Source organism: Malus domestica, chromosome 06, assembly GCF_042453785.1.
Source record: "Malus domestica chromosome 06, GDT2T_hap1".
NCBI lineage: Eukaryota > Viridiplantae > Streptophyta > Magnoliopsida > Rosales > Rosaceae > Malus > Malus domestica.
The window spans coordinates 30,021,148-30,039,558 of NC_091666.1; the positions used below are offsets into that span (position 1 = coordinate 30,021,148).

The 18,411-nt window shown below is 35.4% G+C and overlaps 1 protein-coding gene and 2 long non-coding RNA genes across 7 annotated transcripts; all 3 read right to left on the minus strand.

The window, feature by feature from the left end:
• Positions 1 to 370: 370 nt before the first annotated feature.
• LOC114823644 (uncharacterized) lies at positions 371 to 5,514 on the minus strand. 3 transcript variants are annotated; one of them, XR_011582243.1, is made up of 8 exons: positions 2,828 to 5,514; positions 2,638 to 2,734; positions 2,266 to 2,338; positions 2,083 to 2,120; positions 1,440 to 1,568; positions 1,146 to 1,278; positions 731 to 836; positions 371 to 648 (listed from the first exon to the last, which is right to left on the minus strand). It is a non-coding gene; the product is annotated as an uncharacterized lncRNA (long non-coding RNA). The 3 variants fall into 3 exon arrangements; XR_011582244.1 differs by lacking the exon at positions 2,266 to 2,338 and having other exon boundaries at positions 1,146 to 1,229; XR_003771678.2 differs by lacking the exon at positions 2,266 to 2,338.
• Positions 5,515 to 5,527: 13 nt separating this feature from the next.
• Positions 5,528 to 7,769, minus strand: LOC139197120 (uncharacterized). The gene is made up of 4 exons (XR_011582245.1): positions 7,636 to 7,769; positions 7,379 to 7,500; positions 6,572 to 6,630; positions 5,528 to 5,709 (listed from the first exon to the last, which is right to left on the minus strand). It is a non-coding gene; the product is annotated as an uncharacterized lncRNA (long non-coding RNA).
• Positions 7,770 to 11,885: 4,116 nt separating this feature from the next.
• On the minus strand, positions 11,886 to 14,137 carry LOC103437698 (uncharacterized). Of its 3 annotated transcripts, XR_001790228.3 has the most exons (4): positions 14,008 to 14,137; positions 13,423 to 13,746; positions 12,531 to 13,332; positions 11,886 to 12,051 (listed from the first exon to the last, which is right to left on the minus strand). XR_001790228.3 is itself a non-coding variant. In XM_008376189.4 (3 exons), the coding sequence occupies exons 2-3, from the start codon at positions 13,742 to 13,744 to the stop codon at positions 12,605 to 12,607; spliced, it is 1,050 nt and encodes a 349-aa protein (XP_008374411.1). In that variant the 5' UTR covers positions 13,745 to 13,746; positions 14,008 to 14,137; the 3' UTR covers positions 12,376 to 12,604. The 3 variants fall into 3 exon arrangements, 2 of the variants coding, with proteins under 2 accessions (XP_008374411.1, XP_008374412.1); XM_008376189.4 differs by lacking the exon at positions 11,886 to 12,051 and having other exon boundaries at positions 12,376 to 13,332; XM_008376190.4 differs by lacking the exon at positions 11,886 to 12,051 and having other exon boundaries at positions 12,376 to 13,332; positions 13,423 to 13,754; positions 14,008 to 14,124.
• Between the last annotated feature and the right edge of the window lie 4,274 nt (positions 14,138 to 18,411).

The following is an 18,411-nucleotide window of genomic DNA, read 5'->3' on the forward strand; positions in this document are numbered from 1 at the left end:
CACATTGCATTTCTCTCTAACCTTTCAGATTCCTTACTTCCTTAGAAACATAGCTAGTTCAAAGCACTCTAACAGATTAATCAACATCTACCAAATCAAAAGTAGATGTGGAAATTGAAATAATAAACCTTGTTTTCTGTTCAAAAAGTCATGCAACAATGGGAACATGACTAACCGGATAGAACTGTGATTAACTCACTCCATCCGTAAACAAAAGAAACCCAAACCAAGTTCAGCAAGAATTATGCACGACCTTTTTGAAAACTATATAATGAATTATAACAAATTGTTAAACAAACATGGACCGGAGGTTATCTTAAAATTCATTTAAATGGAAAATGGTAAATTTGGTTCACTTGAGATGCTCACCTTTCAAAATGCGATACTAATATAAGTTGCATATTAGGATGAAATGCATTAACGCTTACACTTCATAAAAGAAAAAACCAACAAAATTCTAATTTGTTTTTCTACTCAATGTTCCAGGAAATTGCCTAAATAGCAAGAACAATTGCACATGGAGCCTACCTTCTGAGTAGCACTTAAAAGCTCTCTTTGAACTCTCCTGTGCTCATATGAGAGGGAATTTTGTCGTCGCTCAATTTCAAGTCTAGCCTCTCTTTCCATAATGAGAGATTCCATTGCAGCCTGATAGACATATTCAAACATTTAATAATGTACAGAAGTTACCTAAATTCAGCCACAATGAATATCAAACCCATCTACTTACCATCTTATCCAACTCTTATTTCGTAAATTTCTCTTGTAAAGAAGCATAGTTTTTCCTGAGCCCCGCAATAATCTAATTCAATTCTTCTTGCTTTTCAATAAGATCCCTATTATCAAACAAACACAATTACTGTAGTAAACAACTTCATTGAGGATTCAAACGCACAAAATATGTTAATTCAAACCCATTTCATCGCGATGCCGCTCTAACCATGAAAAATTAAAATTATAATCACTCAAATCAATTACAGTATATCACAAACTATGTCATCTAATAATCAATAAATTTAAGAAAATTTAAAATAAAATCAAAATCTTTAAATGTCCTAATTTTCTCAAATCTCAGAAGCCAAACAATATAAAAAAACAGAAGAAAAAAAAGGAGACGGATGAGAAGTGAAGGTTGAGTAACTAACTTGTCAGGATTTGGATAAGAGGCAGGAAGAGAAGGCCATGATCGGAACGCAATCTTCCTCTTCTTCTTGTAATTTCTGTTTCTCCTTTCAGATTTCAAATACAAAACGACCCATACTTAAATGAACTTAATCCCTGTAAAAAGTTTGGTATAAAACTTTCATGACACTTCTATAAAAATCCAGAATGCATGGTTCTTTTAAAATCAACACATAACTTCATTTTAAACTTGTATAGACACAAACTTAATCAATTGATTTATATTTAAATAGAAAGAATGTAGTGGTCAGTTTTACCTATATTTTGTTTGTTGTCACTCCATTTCTATTTTTAATTAAAAGCTTGTAACTTATACGCATTTGCTTATAATTTTTACTTCCCTTCCCTTCCCCTGCTGCATAAACAGTAGAGTAGCCCTCGTTTACCTACAACAAATCGAAAACCATTTGGAGAAAATAACTAAGCATTTGGTTATTAGATTCTTAGTAGGCAAAGCAAGAAAATTACACATAACGAAACTATTGAAACTTTAAAACCCACTTCCCAAATTAGGTTCTCAGACTGGCTAATGAGCATATTGATTTTAAACTATCATCCCAAACCTGCAATGCATGAGGTTTTTTATTTTTTATTTTTTTGGACAGTGTAATTAATCATTTTTAATAGAAGAATACAATTCATATAACAATAATTAGTAGAGAAAACGAACGCAGTAATGTAAAAATCATGGGGTTACTTAAATTTTGAGGGCTGAGGAGGCACCAAGTTCCATTTTTAGTCAGAGTTTGAAACTGAATTTGAGACTCTTATAGGTTCTTGTTAACAAACATAACATGGTGGACCAAATTAAAAACATATTTAAACCAAAAATTATAATATGAGTTTTTCTAATTTTTTCTATAAGAATTCTCATAACTCTAAACAAAAAGAAAAGTTTACCGCAAGGTTGGAGCTAACTGGGGTCAATTCTCCTTGCTCTGCAATCACACAAAACAAAAATCAAAGTTCAAAACTTAATATAACCTCATCAGCCAATTCAAAGTCCAAACAATTAACTAAAAAAATCCAGAATTTATAAAGTGAAAACCATAATTATTGAGGTTAGATTGCAGGACAACCAACCTCTACTCGTTTTCTGGCAAATTTGGGGTCCTTTGATTTCTAGACTTTGAGTAGAAACTAATTATACCATGGGCTAATATTCAAGTACCACAAAATATAATTTTATCGTAGTAAGCTTTTCGATTCACTCCAAACGAAGGTTTTATATGTTCACATACATACATTCACAACCATAAGAAAGAAGAAAACAACTTTTGGTACAAAGCAAAAATGAAGCACTAACGGATTCCCACACACCAAACTTTGAGAACAAACAAAAACAGAACCAAATTATATAGCAGCATGCAAGTCACGAAGGAACAAAGAAAAAAGAATACTCATTTGCAAATCCAAAATTAGAAAAAAGAGCATAGACAAAACTGGAAAACTCACCACAAAACGCTGGTCGTCGGAGTTTTTTTTTTTTTTTTTTTGCAACGAAATTGGAAAATCTGAAAAAACTTGTAGCCGCAATTTTTCAGCAACAAACCTTCGGCGTCAACATTTTATAACAGAGACACACAAAAGTTAGACACGAAGAGAAAACGATGCATTGAAAATTCTGGAAAAAAAAAGGACTTACAGTGACGGACGGCGGAGGACAGAGCAACAATCGCGGCTCAGAGAAAACCCTAGCTTGATCCACGCCGCTAGTTTTGGACAGTGTAGAAATCGAAGGAAAACCCAAATCCAAGGAAAAGCAAATGGCTTTTCGAATTCCATTTATTTATTTATTTTTATTTTTCTGGAGTTTGGCCACTGTGATATATAGTTTTTGAGAGAGAGAACTGGAGAAATTTCTACTAGGTTGGTCTTTTTCAGCAGGAAAGTGAGAGAAATCGAGATCGGAGAGCGAGGGAAGGCAAACTTTAGCAACATAAGGGTTTGTGGGAGAGATCGAAATGGATGGAAGGCTTCTTGGGTAGAGAAAGAAAGCATGAGAAAGAGTGAGAGATGAGAGAAGACCGCAAAGTGAAGGAGAGTTAGAGGAAAAGTCGAGAAGGAGTCGAAGCAGAGCCCTTCGACGATGATCGACGCGTGGACAGGATGATTGAAGAGGAGGTGTGCAGAGCGATGAACGCGTGGGCAAAAATTAGAGGAATTGCGAGGAACGATGTGCGGAAGAAAGGAAAGACGTGATGAACAGTGGTGGGGAACTGTTCCAGATGCCATGATGTTGTGTTTTTTAATTATTTGTTTTCTGGTGATAGATACCCTCTCTCACAATCCATGCTCAGCTTTTGTTTCTCTCTCTCTTTCTTTTTCCCCTTTTCTATCCATTTTATTCTGCATGTTCCAGATTTTTGGTTTTTTAATTATTTTTTGGTGGAAAGGCATGCATCATTGCTGCCAGATGTGGATCAGGTATGGTTTTTTAATTATTTTTTTTATGGAAAGGCAGGTACCATTTGCTGCCAGGTGTGGATTAGGTAAGGGAAAAACGCTGGAATCGAAGAGGGAGTCAGAATTTAAAAGAAGATCCACATGATGAACAGTAGCCCTCTCACATGATGAACAGTGGACGGGAACTGCTTTAGTAGATAGCTACAACAATATGGAAAAAAAAAAGGAAACAGGAAAGTATCAACCCGTGGCCTCTGAGGGCAAGGCAGTCTTTTCACTGTGGAAAAGATGGCAAAAATTTGGCTTAACAAACAAATCGAGGGGCATTTTAGTCCGTGCACTGTCCATGAACAGTACCACGTCGTTGGGGTTTTAGTATGGGGGCGTTTGTTTGCCCTCATTAAGTGGGACTGGACTAGACTGGACTAGCCGTTAGTCTAACACTGTGTTTGTTTCATGCTGGGACTAACATTAATGAGACTAAAAGGGACTAGCATGGACAAAACCCTTCACTAAGAGGTCTTAGCGAGACCCCCCAATAACCATGGGACTAGCTAAGACTATCTTCTCTCGTCCTTGTCATGCTCAACAACCACTCCCGATAGACTCCCCGTCATCTCCGGTCACCTAAATCATAATAAAATATTAATAATTTATATATTAAATAATATAATATTAGAATTTGTTATTATCCAGCTTCTTAGTCCAACACTGCACCAAACGCTTCACTAAGTTAGTCCAGCTTAGTCTAGTTTAAACCAGTCCAGCTTAGTCCTTGAAGCTAGTCCAGTCCGAGATAGTCCGGCGCAACAAACGCCCCCTATAGGTATAATGTAGGACAACCAATAGAAGTAATTATGTATTCCTACTGTAGTGTAGTAGAGACTTTGTAGTTCTACTGATTGTTTGCTCTATTTTATTTAGTTTTCACTTAAAGCACTATTGTTTCTAATAGAAAAAACTTCCACTACTAATTTGTATACACTTGGGACCTTCATTACTGCTAATGCCACAGTAGAGACTTTGTAGTTCTACTGATTGTTTGCTTTATTCATTACTGCTAATGTCAATCATGATCATATGATTATATAACTGGGACACATCTGTTACATACTGTTTAAAATTTTAGTTAAAATAAGGATGCCTCATGTCCTGCACCAATCTGCTCAACCAGCCAAGGCAAACCCAAAAACCTCTACATTGAAATGGTAGCTTTGCACAATTTATATACAGAACATAAACACCTATGTAATATATCCATACGAAATCAATAAATTTGTTCACAATTATTTTATTCTTTACATGGTACTAGAGCAACTGTGCCTCTGATAAAGCTAATTAACAATTGAAAATACAACTGGAAAAAAGAAAATAACACAAAAGGGGGCAGATTATGAATAGATTCATGTGAACTTTGCGTTTGGAATTAAATAATTGTCCAAGAGATTCTTACCTCGTTGTTCCCTCCAATTGAGGTTTGCGGAACACCTGGGTTTGGAGATTACCTCTACAACTGGCATGACAGGACGACTTTGTGAGGCTATCTCGCTTCTTGTTTCATCATCTCTCCTTCTACATTCTTTATGCTCTTACTCTCCCATTAAGAACTCAAGATTTATAAACTATGAAGAAGGATTCTAAAAGATTTTGATTTTGGTGTGTGACTTTTAGGATAGATGTAGAGTTTATATAGAGAAAAAAAAAGGGATGAGGTTGTAGATATTGACACGTGGCACCCTGTGATTGGTTAAAAATCTTATCGAAATCTATCCACAATGATTCTAAACAGATAGTGACACGTGGTACGATGAAAATGGTTAAAAATCTTATTGGAAATTTATCCACAAAATTCTTACAGAATCATGACATGTGGCGTTATGAAATTGGTTAAAAATCTATCCACAAAATTTGTACTTTGGGATGTTGACATGTTGACACACCCCGTCCCGAAGGAGGGCATGCTGGCCGTCACATGAGAGTGACGTAACCATTTACACAGTTCGGAAGCTTTTAAAATACAATTATTAAAATGGAAACCCTCGAGGGTGAGTCTTACTTTTGTGAATTCTGTCAGAATACCGTTGGATTCCTCGTGGCCACCAAAACTCTGCTATCAAGAACCTGGAGGGGCGAAAAACAACATTGAGTGGGTCAGTAAAACCAAGCTTTTCAAAAACATTTCGCCAAAAATAATTCTAACCCCTCACTGTAAAACCTGTATACTTTTCTCAGAAAATAGTATAATAACATAATACTTTTCATAAATCTCGAATCATCAATTTTTCGTTAAAACCCGAAAGTATGCCATGTTTTAATTTCGAAAACAAAATAAATGATGCATCAATGTAACAGGTGAAAAGTTGAATTAACCGGAGACCCTGCAGTTGGTCCTGTACGGTTAATTTCATAGCTCAACATCCAATCCAACCGGAGTCACCTCGATGACCTGCACAGCACTACACTGCAGATAAGTCGGAACTACCTGAAGTAGTCTGTACGACATGGATGGTGTAATAATACGCTCTAGTGCTTCTCTCATCAATCATCTGTGCACATAATCTAAGGTCACCCACTAGTCGGAATCACATCTAGTAATCTATACGACTAGCATGTCGGAACCCTCACTTGGTCTGTACGACATCCACCTACTTGGATCTAAGACGAGCGTGCGGTGTGGTGAATAATATAAGCACTAACACCATGATTGCAGGTTATGAGCTATCCACAATATACACATCAACAATGCACATGAATAATATAAAACTCACCTGATACTTACCTGTGCGTCCACAGCACCAATTCCCATATATATATGCATCATACATCAATTCATGCTTTTCATATACTTCTATGCATGGCATTTCAAATCATACTTTTCATATAAATCTATCCATGGCATTTTAAATCATACTGTCATTTAAATTCAATTTCTGGGAAAACTCAATAGTATATAGGTAATACGAAAACAAAACTACCCACTCACCTGGAGTTCGCCCTACAACTCCCTAGCACAACACATCAAGGCGTCATGACGATCGCCGCCTAGAACAATAATCAAATCCAACCTCAGAAATCATATCGATAGAATATAACTTATATAAAACACATCACTACGCAGTTCGATCTGAAAGATCTGCAACTCATATTTTAAATCCATAACTTCCAGAGGTTCACAATATATCTCTAGGACAACATCCTGAAATTTCATTACCATCCAACGGTCGGATCTCCGTCAATTTCCAAAACTAAGTGACGGTTAACATTTTATTTTATGAACTTACAACTCCAATTCTGGAAGATCCGTAACTCGGATTCCCAATCCGTAAGTTCCAATAATCCTCAAATATTACGTATTACAACGTATCAAAGTTTGGTGACGATCCAACGGTCGGATCATCAATTCACATTTTCACCTAAATGCGAAAACTATAAAACGTTATTTAAAGCACCTAACCAATAATCGTAATAACTTTCTCATACGGTGCTCAATTTGGGTATATAAATATACCACAGTGATCTACTCGACGTCACGAACGTCGAAATATTTTTAGATTATTTTTTTGATGTGTCACGCGCCCCCACGCGCCGCACGTGGCACGGGCCTACGCGCCCTTCTTCTTCCTTGGGTCGCCGGACTGGTTTTTCCGGCGACCGTTTTCCGGCCAATTTTAAAACCTCTTGTTCTCCTTCGTTTTTCACCCATTTTCTTCGTATTTTATATCAAATTGAAGCCCCAAACATGTAGAATCACGATAGACTAGTTTAAGGCTATAAAATCAAGAAATCTCACCGGAAAATTCCCAAGAAATTCGGCCAAAATGGAACCACGTGATCCCGACGTCCAAATCCTTCAAACGAAGTACTCCGAGCCTCCTTAGGACTTCACTAAGCTCACTACAAGCTTAGAATTCCCTGAAACACGACATTTTACGTGTGCATGAACAGTAACTCAAAAATGGAGGTTCGGGTTTCCCGTGATTTCGAGGGTTTCACTTCCTAAAACTAGTACCAATGAACTCAGAACGTCGAAAGGATGAAGATGCATACCTTGGTTGCCTCGATCCGTCGAGTTTTTGGAGGGTTTGGGTGTGTGCCGTACACATTGGGTGTGTGTGAGGTCGAGGGAGAGAGACAGAGAGTGCTACGAGAGGGAGAGAAGACAGGGAGTGCGTGTGTGTGTGATTGTGTGGCCCAACACAATCCTCACCATCCATCCAAATCCCTAACCACAAAAATTCAAATTCCAAAAGTTTAATCCCAAAACTTACAAAATTAATTCAAATAATGTCACACACACACACGTACCTTAATGCCCACCAAGGGTAATTACGTCAATTCACGTCCCAGATATAAAAATCCCGGGACGGGCTGTGACACATGTGGCGTGATGAAATTTGTTAAAAATCCGATCCAAATTTAAATTTAAAATTATCTTTTATTATATTATAAAAAAATAATAACATTTTAATACCAATAGCCTAGCAGTTCAATTTCGGTGTGAAGATTCAGTTTGCTTGGGCAACTTGGTAGGGTGGAGTTGCTTTAAAGCTTAAGAAATTCTGTGATGATATTCCAATGCCTTTATTTATAGTGTTCTCCAAGTTTCATAGTGTCGGTTTAGTAATTTTTCCATATTTGATGAAATCTAAATATTTTTAGGTTAAAATGTTCATAAAATTAAATTAGAATAGTTTACATAATTTTTTATTTTTTAAAAAAAGTTACTTTAAGAAAAAAAAAATTATCCTAAATTCATTCTTTAGTAATCTCAAGCTAAAAATTTAACCCAAAAAGGTTGGAACAAAAAAAAAAACTATTTGCGGGTTAAAACTTAAATTTTCTTGGTAAAAAATTTTAGGTTTTAACTCAAATGTTGGAGATGGTCTAAGAGGGAGAAAATTTTGTGTTCTCCAAGTAATACAAAGTCAAATAAAAAAGATCTTCTAAATCCTGAAAGATTCCTAACTTATCTATACTTATGATTTACACAATAACATCGTGTGAAATATTAATTACAACACTTTCTTAAGTGTGTAAATACTGCAATAGATGCAATAGATCTTCAGGCAACTATGAAAGTAGTTGATGAAGTCGTCTCGTAGGCACAATGAATGAATGTGAGTCTCAATATTTTGTCCTTACACATACTAATAACAAAACGAACATTAGTAAACGAAGAACGTAACCAAAGCGAAATAAGCATATTTTTTTCCGGCAATGGCATAAGATCGATCAAGTTAATTGTTAATCATATACAAAGAGTAAAAATAGGGCGGTAAATTGCCAAATGGCGCTTCTGCATGTTCTCTGATGGCTTCCAATGGCGCTTCCTTTGATTTATAAACCAGTTATTTATTTGTTTCTATCCAGTCCAGTCACTTGGGCAAGACTAATTTTATCGGCTTCCTGCACCATCCCAGAAACAAGAAATTTGAAAGAAAAAAAAAATATCTAGAGTATAGCGTCAAAATTATATAATTAGAGTGATTAATTTCCACACTCCATTTTCTCCTTCTGCATACTTTGTTTATTTTTGCCTTTTAGATTGAACACGCTCAAAGGGATCAATGGACAATGGTAAACAGAGTTGTGCACAAAGAAAAAACGGGTATGAGTGAAACCTATAGAATTAAGCTTTTATAATTTATAGTTACCGTTGGGTAAGGCCATTTATAATGAAGGTTCCACCAATCAAAGAGAATTTGCCTTGCTTCTTTTGGGAGGTTTCCTTTCTTCTTCGTCTTGGACTTTTGGAAAACTCATGTTTACGAGTGCTTATATAGCCACTGTATTTACGCAACAGTTTATCCTTGAGCTCTTGATCTTCCTTTGTCCGCGGAGAGTCTTGTCCCTCTATCTCTCCTCTCCTCCACTCTAGTCTTCTTCGTCCGATGAATTTTGATATAACGGCTACAAACAGAGAGTTTGTTTAAAAATTATAATAATTGTAGCTGTTGAATCAAAATTCAACGGTCCAGATCCTGAATTAAGTGGATTTGATGAAAGGAGGATCCCTTTCCGTAAGAAACACCACTGCTGTTATCAGCTATAAATGAACCGCAGGGCTCAATAGTCCAAATGTCAGCCATAAAGTCTTAAAGTGGGAGCTCCTAAACCAAGATTAGTAACATACTAGTGGTTAATATCTTTTTAATCTCCTTTAATATTACTCCTCAAGTTTTAAGCTAGATTGAACAAAGTTACAAACAGATGTGAAGTTAAACTATTAGAGTTTTTTTTTTTTCTTTCACAATTGATATTACTAATTTAAGCTGCACTAAAAAAATATGAAAGAGTTTGAACCTTAAAACAGTAAGTTGAAGAAGATCCTATCTTTCAAGGCAATTCACCACTTGCAGATTGTCGAAGCTTAAATTTTGATTAAATGATAAGCTGTGCATTAGGAGCCTAATCACTGCTTGACAAGTTTTAATTGTTTAAAATTTTGGGGAAGAAAAACATTTCCACGTGCATGGATAGCTTCCAGGGACAAAAGAGAGGCAGACCCATGTTTTCCTTCTCAGAACTTTATAATTTTAATGCTTCATATTTTATTTAATCTGCTACAAAAAATATAGATACATGGGAGAGCAGATTTGCTTCAATACTCCCACTCGAGAGCAACTAATAAATTAATCAAATTCTGCATTTTAATTCCGAATACAGGTTAGGAAAAGGGATGTGCTATCCACACCTCATTTTACTTTTCACATACCTCTTGATAATTTTTGTCCATTGATCTTCTTCAATTCATCTTATCCAACGGCCGAAAATTAAAAAAATGTGTGAGAAGTAAAATGAGATGTGTGGATATCACACCCCTAGAAAAAATGTCATTAGTCCAAATAACTTCATATAATTTGTAAGGGAGACGGAAAAATGTTTGGGCATGTTACTTCTGCAGTAAATAGCAACAGCAGAGTCAAATTTATGATGTTCTCCACAAAGACCAATCATTTGGTTGGTAAAAAAAGAAAAGTAACAAAAAAATGGTTACATCTAAATCATGATGTGATTCTCAAAGATGCAAACATTCATTTGAATAAAGCCAAATAGGTGGGAGCCGGATCCCTCCGGATCATTTGGATCTAGGTCATTGAAATTTAATTCAACAGTTACAATTACTATAACTTTTAGAATGATCTCCTATTTGTATTCGTTTGATCAAATTTCAATGGTCCGAATTATTTGATGAATAAGCTCAATTTCAAATGATCCGGAGGGGATCCGGTTCCAAATTGTTGTGCGTCTTTCGTTCTTTGTTCAATTGCAGCCAGTGAGAGATCCAAATTGTGATAATTTGTAGACCATCGTTGTTTGACGCCACCTTTTTCTAGCGGATGCGGGTTAGTTCAGTTGGTCAGAGTAGTGTGTATATCTTTTGCATGCGAAGTCAATCCTCCATTTGTAAATCAAGTAATTTAAGACTTGTTTGGAAGTACTTTTAAAATGAATAAAAGCGCTTTTGGAAGAAGAACCAGATATATGCTTTTTGCATGAAGCACTAAAGTGCTTTTCCAAAATACACTTGGAATTTTACTAAGGATTGGTTTAAAAAATATTTTCACTAAAATCGCTTTCAATCATTTTAAAAGTACTTCCAAATGAGTTTTTAGTACTTAAACTAGTTGGTCAAAGTAGTGTGTTTGTTTCTTGCGTCCGAATTCAATCCTCCACCCATAAATAAAAGTAATTTAATATTTACACCAGTTGATCAAAGTAATGTGTTTGTTGCTTGCATCCGAGTTCAATCTTTCACCCATAAATAAGAGTAATTTAATATATCGCATTGATAGGGGCCAATAGTTTGCGTGGGGACCGTAGGTATTTTCAAGAGTAAATGTAAACCACGAAGGAATTTAATGAACAAAGAGGGGGTGAAATTAAGTGACTTGCGTCTTGTTGGGGTCGTACTTTTTGGGCCATACATGCATTGAAACAATATAGCAAAGACAAAAATTGGGGAAGATTATTGTCAGATTGTGAACCCTGGTGTGACAATTACATTAATTCTTGCTATAGAAATATATATTTGAAAATTGTCATGGATGCTCCACCCCAAAAAGATTATCTCTCTCATGCAGTACAGTGCTAGGAGGAAAGGAAACTGATGAAAATACTGGGTTTTTTGTCGTTAGATACTTGGTTATTGAAAACTGGAGGTTTTCTATTACGCTATGTGAAATTCTATATCTCAAGATTTTTTGCCGTTAAATTTTTAATTATTGGAATGGGGGTCTATTATGCTTCGAAGTATCTTATACTCTAGGGTTTTTGATCGTTAGATGGGATAAGGATTTGGTGTATGGTATACCTCGGTCATTGCAGTGTAATAAACCAACGCGACAAACAATAAAAGGAGACAAAACAAAAGAATATTGTCTTTTTTTTTGTACACAAACATGACCTTCACATTTACCTAAAATCTTTCCTTCACTTGGCTTGTTGTAGCTGTAGAGTTCCCTGGAAAATGGCCCAAACGTTCAACAACATTTTTCAGCAGGCATAAATTCTGTACAATCACTGATCGTTAAGTATTGAATTGAGAAGTTTATTGTTCCTCATTTTGTTTGTTTTTCTCTCTATATTTGTTTAGTTCACAAGGCTCGCAGTTAAAGTGGCTTTTCACTGGAAATAATCCCAGTAAAGCAGGACCCCCTGTTTCAAGGTTGCTGTCCAATCTTAGCAAATAGTGAAGTGTTAATTGTTCAATCATAAGATAACTAGAACTTGAAGCAATTAATACAAAAATAAAAAGATTAATGCAAACTCCACCGAGAACAATCGTAGAAGCAAAAGCAGACCATGTTTCATGGGTTCCTGTCTTAGCTTTAGATCATAAAGCAGTAATCATGTTCGTTGTTTAATCTTAACATAGCCAGAATTTGGAAGTCTCGTATTAACTTAAACAAAAAAAGATAGGGTTCATGACTAATCCGTACCTAATAATGTGCGAATGCAGAATCTGTCAAATTGACGCCATTGGATCGTTCCCAGCTCAACTAAAATGATGTACTCAAAGCACAGAATCCTGCAAATCACTTTCCGGCATCCATAAACGAAGAAGACGGTCATAAAATGAGCAAGTAGCAACTAAAGTGCTATTCCTTTTGCCTTCATGGAACGATTTGTCTCTGTGCCAGTCAGCTCCATATGCAAGTGACTCGTGCTTGCTGTACGTTTCAATCACTTCAGTTTTATCCTCATTAATCTTGACTATCGAAAATCCGTTGTGCATACAAGCTGTCAAGACGAGACCGGCCACAAAAGGATGGAACTTGATTCTCCACACTCCTCCCCCTAAGCAAACAGAGGTTTCATTAACTGGTGTTGATATTGATCTTACATCCCAAAACCTCAGGTACTCATCATAGCTGCCAGTAACTACACAATTCGAATCGTAGGGATTTTTGGCTATGCAGCAAACTCCCATTGTATGGGCTTTGGTGTTCTGAAATGCCAACTTCGAAGGACCGTCTCGCAAATCCCAGCATTTGAATTTGCAGTCATCTGAACCACTATACACCAACTGGGGCTGGTGGATATCATACGAAGCTGTCCAAACCTCAAAATCATGCGCTTTCCATGTTTCTTGTGTCTCAAGTTGGGATTCCCCAATTGAAGCTATAGCGACAGAACCATTCGAAAGCCCCACGGTGATAGAAGTGGCTGAAGGGTTCCAATCCAGGAAAAGGCACATGGATGAACTGATATTTTCATCAGTTATCTCCCTCAAAGATAACCCTGCACCAAAATTTCATAACAGTGATCATATTGAAAAAGCTAAAATATTTTCATTGCTTACAACTCAAGGAACACATAAGCATTCCATACCTTGTGCTTCATCTGAGCAGGATTCAAGACCGTGAATTCTCAAGTAACCATCAGCGTCGGCTTGAGCAAGAAGAGGACTCACGCTGTCTCCAACTGGGTTCCACTTTATATCGAAAATCCCTGCCGTTTCAATCCGCTGAAACAAATCAAGCCGACCCAAGTCAGCACCAACGTTGAACAGCGATATACTTCCAGCTCGGATCGGTTGTTCACCCTCTTGCAGCGTGTACGTTGAAGCTGCCAGAACATGGCGGTATGAATCGTGCGGGCAAAACTCTACGGCATCGGCATTGCCCTCCAAATTACAATGTGCCACATCCATTCCTTGATCACTTTCAAACAAATTAGATACTCATTTGACGATTCAGCGTTGATTCAAAACTACTTAGGCATTTCGTCAAACACGTAACATGCATAAACTTGAAGTGATTACAGTTCGTGTAAAAGGTGTGGGCTTTGACAAAAATTAGATTCTTAATTTTGTGTTAGGAAGATAATATGGTAATACAATAATTGAAAAGAAAATCTATGAGCTTGATTATATTACGCATATAGGTATATGATCAAAGGAGAAGAAGATGTTACCGTTGTTCGTTGGCGGGTTTTTCTTAACTGCAAAACGGGTGCGAAGGACTTAAACGAGGTTTCGCAGGTGTGTTATTACGTAGAGAGTGCGGACACGACTAAAGAAAGAAAGGGAACTTTAACAAAAACTTTGGTACTGTTTATTTTAAAGAAAATTTATATTTTTACGTTAAAAAGTTAATTCTGATAGTATTTATTTTATCCTTTGTTTTGTCTTGATCGTTAAAATTCAAAGTTTTCAAGTCATTTTCATTAGTTTTCCTAAGAAAAGAAACCGTGAACCCCAAACACAAAATATAGCTCATTTTGTTCTTGTTTTTTAAAAGGGATTATTTTTTACTTCTCACACATCTCTCTTAATTTTTGGCCATCAGATAGAATGAATTGAAGACGATTAATGATAAAAAATTAATAAAAATATGCAAGGTAAGAATTGATGTTTGAATGACACTATCCTTTTAAAATAAGGAGTTTTAACGAAAACCTGCGGTACTGTTCACTTTAACGAAAAACTACATTTTTACACTAAAAAGTCAAACCTTGTACTATTCACTTTACCATTTATTTTGTCCTTATCGTTAAAACTCAACGTTTTCAAGCTCTTTTTATTAGTTTTCCTTTTTAAAATAAACCATTAACCCTGAACACAACTCAAAATCTTTTTGGGAACTTTAACGAAAAGCACTCGGTACTGTTCATTTTAACGAAAAACCACATTTTTACACTAAAAAATCAATCCTGATACTATTCACTTTACCCTATATTTTGTCCTTATCATTAAAACTCAAAGTTTTCAAGCCTTTTTCATTAGTTTTCCTAATCTTTTTTATTAGTCTTTTCACATTAGAATGTGTTTCGTCTCGTCTATTGATTAAGAATTCATGGTTATTTATTTATTTATTTGCCTTTAATATTTAAAGCTATATATTCATATTATATAAACGCATTCATCAAAATAATTGCTTGGCAAATATACAAATGAGAAATAAAGCATAATATAATGCATCACTTGTTATTTATTTCTCTGTTTCCATTAGATTGTGTTTGAAATTGTGTTCGGATACGGTTTTTAGAGTCGGGTTTGGGCTGGGTCATGGGCTGTGATGAATCAAGGCCAAGTTCTATTCGCTAGTCACCATGTCATGTCACGATATAAGTTTTGGCATAATAATGTTACAGTATGAAGAAAATTAGGTTTCTACCAAAGTGATTGGATTATTTTACATGCAATAAAATTAGACGGAAGAAGTGACATTTAATCAACCAAAGTGATTGAAGAATTGGAAATTCAAGGGCTAATAGATTATTTGTTGTTGCCATAATTAGAAAATGAATGTTTTGGACTGTTCGAATTATCCGGATTAATACAACTTTAATTTGGCATATCAATTTTGGGCTTGTAATAGATGGATTCGAAGAGAATGACGAGATTTACAATACTTGATGTTAGAGTCAAGTTACATTATAAATAGGTCATCTTGGACTTAGGTTTGTAATATTTCAACAATTACTTAATAAACATGAGTTTTCTCTCTATTTTCTAGTGAACTCTACGACTTGATAATGGATTCTAGCGTTGAGATTTCGTTCGATTTCTCTTATCAAATATCCTGCTGCATCAAGGATCTCCCTTCTCCTCTATGGAATTCACTATCAACACAGCGGACAATTGAATTAGTCTCATCTATTTTGGTGGAACTTTGGTTTCTCCAAATTCCGTGCAGAAATATTTGTCATTTTGGAAAATCTCATTTTAAAGTTGCCAAAAAAGTTACTTTGGCCATATGGGATTTCTTAGTTGCATGTGACCCCAAGTCCAATCTTGAAACCCAAACATACAGTCTCATTGGAGAAAGCATCCCAATTAGTTACTACCCTGAACCCCTCCAATTAGTAATCTTCAAATCCTTTGTGAAGTGAAAATCATCTCCCTGAGTACCTCTACAGTCTACTATGTGTAGATATTATTAACCAGTGCACGTTACCCATACATTTATATTACATATAAGATGAGAAGTCACGCAATGTCTTCAAGGTATTCCGTGATACTTATAAATTACTATATATTATTTTATATATTTAAATAAAATATAAGAAAAAAACTAGGTGAAATTAACTCTCCAGTACTCTCACGTTGTTGTGCATTATTTTATATATTTAGGGCCTCCAAGTTTGGTATGCATAGTATTTTGTCCCTTGCTTTTAAGTAGTTGCTTTGCAAGCTTGTAATCAAAGTAGCCAATAGATGGTTAACTCTAAAAATAATTTGTTGAGCATTTCAAGAAGTTCGGCATAAAGTGATCAGTACTCCAGATATATCCAAAGTCAAAGTCATAGATACATATACTACTAATTTTCTAATTTTGCTATATAATATGGTTTACTTAGGATTGTGGCCACAGGAGAATTGCTTTTGGAGACATAAGCTTGTGGCGAATCAGTTTTATTCCACAGATAGGGTTTCAGTCACGTTTCTCTACCCTAATTCGGCCGTGTAATTTACTTAATTAATTAAACTTTTACTTTATCATCATTTTAAAAGTTTTTATAATTTAGTAACTTTGAAAAAGTCATCGTGTTAATCTTTTGTTGCATTTGTATGATATACAAGAATTGGCTTCCTTAATTTCGTGCTAAAGAAAAGTTGTATATGCTTTGCTGCTTAAAAAATAATCCCACCCAGCTAGCTTGGCCCCGATACGATCGATAGGGCAATACCGTCGTATCTTGATGTACGCGGAGAAATGTTTTCTAATCGGTATTGTCAGACAAATTGATATATTTATTTTGCTTTTTCTTTGTATATTTAACTCACTAGTAATAAGCACCACCTAGTATCGAACTTTTACCACAATTATATGTTGCTTTACGTTAGATTTGGGAAAATCATGTATGATTGGTTAACATGACACTAACATGCACGAAAAATTCGGTGTTTTGAGCCTTAATGAATTATGTTGACAGGCTGATGGACCCGTTTAGAAATAGATCATGTTTGTATTAACACGCCAAACTCGTTAGTAACTATTTAATAAATTAAGTTATTGTATCCTATTATATGTGTATGCTATTGATTATATATTCTGGACATTTTCTTTGAATATATGTTTCTTATGTATTAACTTTTATTATTTGTTAAAAAAATGAATTTACAGTATAATTCTTAACAAGCGAAATGGATTATGTTACACTGTTACTTGTTTATTTTGAAGTTCATATTTGTGCTTGGATGCCCTCTAGTTTATTGTGGTTGTTTTCGTGTCAATCTTTAAGAAAAGAGTTTGTGTTCAACAGACTTTTTTTTTTCTTTTCCGAACAACGATATTATTTACATTAAAGAGATGGGATGAGCTTAGATTGCTTAGTCTCACAATTGGCTAGTAATTATGTAGTTCAAATTTGCCTTTGGCGTGAATCAAATCTATGACCTCTCACTTACAAGTAAAGAGGAATAACACAAAACTATAATACTAAGGTGTTCAACCCAGACTTGAAAACAAAAAAACATAACCTCATTTATGAGGTCTAGTAATGTGCAATAATTATTAATAATTACTGAAATAACACGGAAAAAAAAAAGAAAAAACTAAAAAGAATTTTGGTACCTTCTGGTTGGGAAAAATTTATAAGGAAATTGGTTATTCTCACCACCAGTGTTAAGATATACCTACAATCTCGAGTCGTAAGAACTTACACCTTCGTGGTACCCACCTGCCAACTGTCATCGATATGAATTTATGTATGAATTTACATATCGCGCACCAATGAAGCTGCTGATAACGAAACTCAAACCTTAACGAGGCGATGCACAAAAAAGGACTTTAACAACAAAGCCAACCATTGTCGGCTAGAATCTTGGTGACTTCATCTAAGGAAAACCAAGTATATATGTTTTGATATTCGTTTTCGTATAATCTCAATATATATTTGTTTAAGGGAAGAAAAGCAAGCACCTTCACTAACATACATTATATATGCTGCTTATTATGGTGATGGAATAGGATTGTATAAAAATAGGAGATTAATTAGATATAAATAGGAATCAACCCAAGGAGAAGAGAATAACATCTAAACTGGAATGAGACCTATAAAGAACCGAACGCCATTATCATTGAAAAGAATACACGAATTTCGGTCAGCATTAAAGCATTAAGAGAACCATGACGACGAAAATGAAAATGATCCGGTTCCGATACGCTCTTGGTAATTTGGTGTATCATTTCATTCACTCAACAGTATAAACCACTGACTCTCCCTCTCTTAACTGTGATATATATGTATGTATACACACAGAGTGATATAGTCGTACCTGTCAGTAGGTAGCATAGCGTATAAAGTGGGTGGCATCCCTTCTCATATCACATGCTTATTTTATTCTTCAACCTTTCGAGGACTTGAACCAAA

Coding starts and splice junctions, on each gene's coding strand:
- LOC103437698 (XM_008376189.4), bottom strand. CDS start 13,744: ATGGATGTGGCACATTGTAATTTGGAGGGCAATGCCGATGCCGTAGAG. Junction 13,333..13,422: donor CTGCTCAGATGAAGCACAAG/GTATGGAATGCT, acceptor ATTTTGGTGCAG/GGTTATCTTTGAGGGAGATA.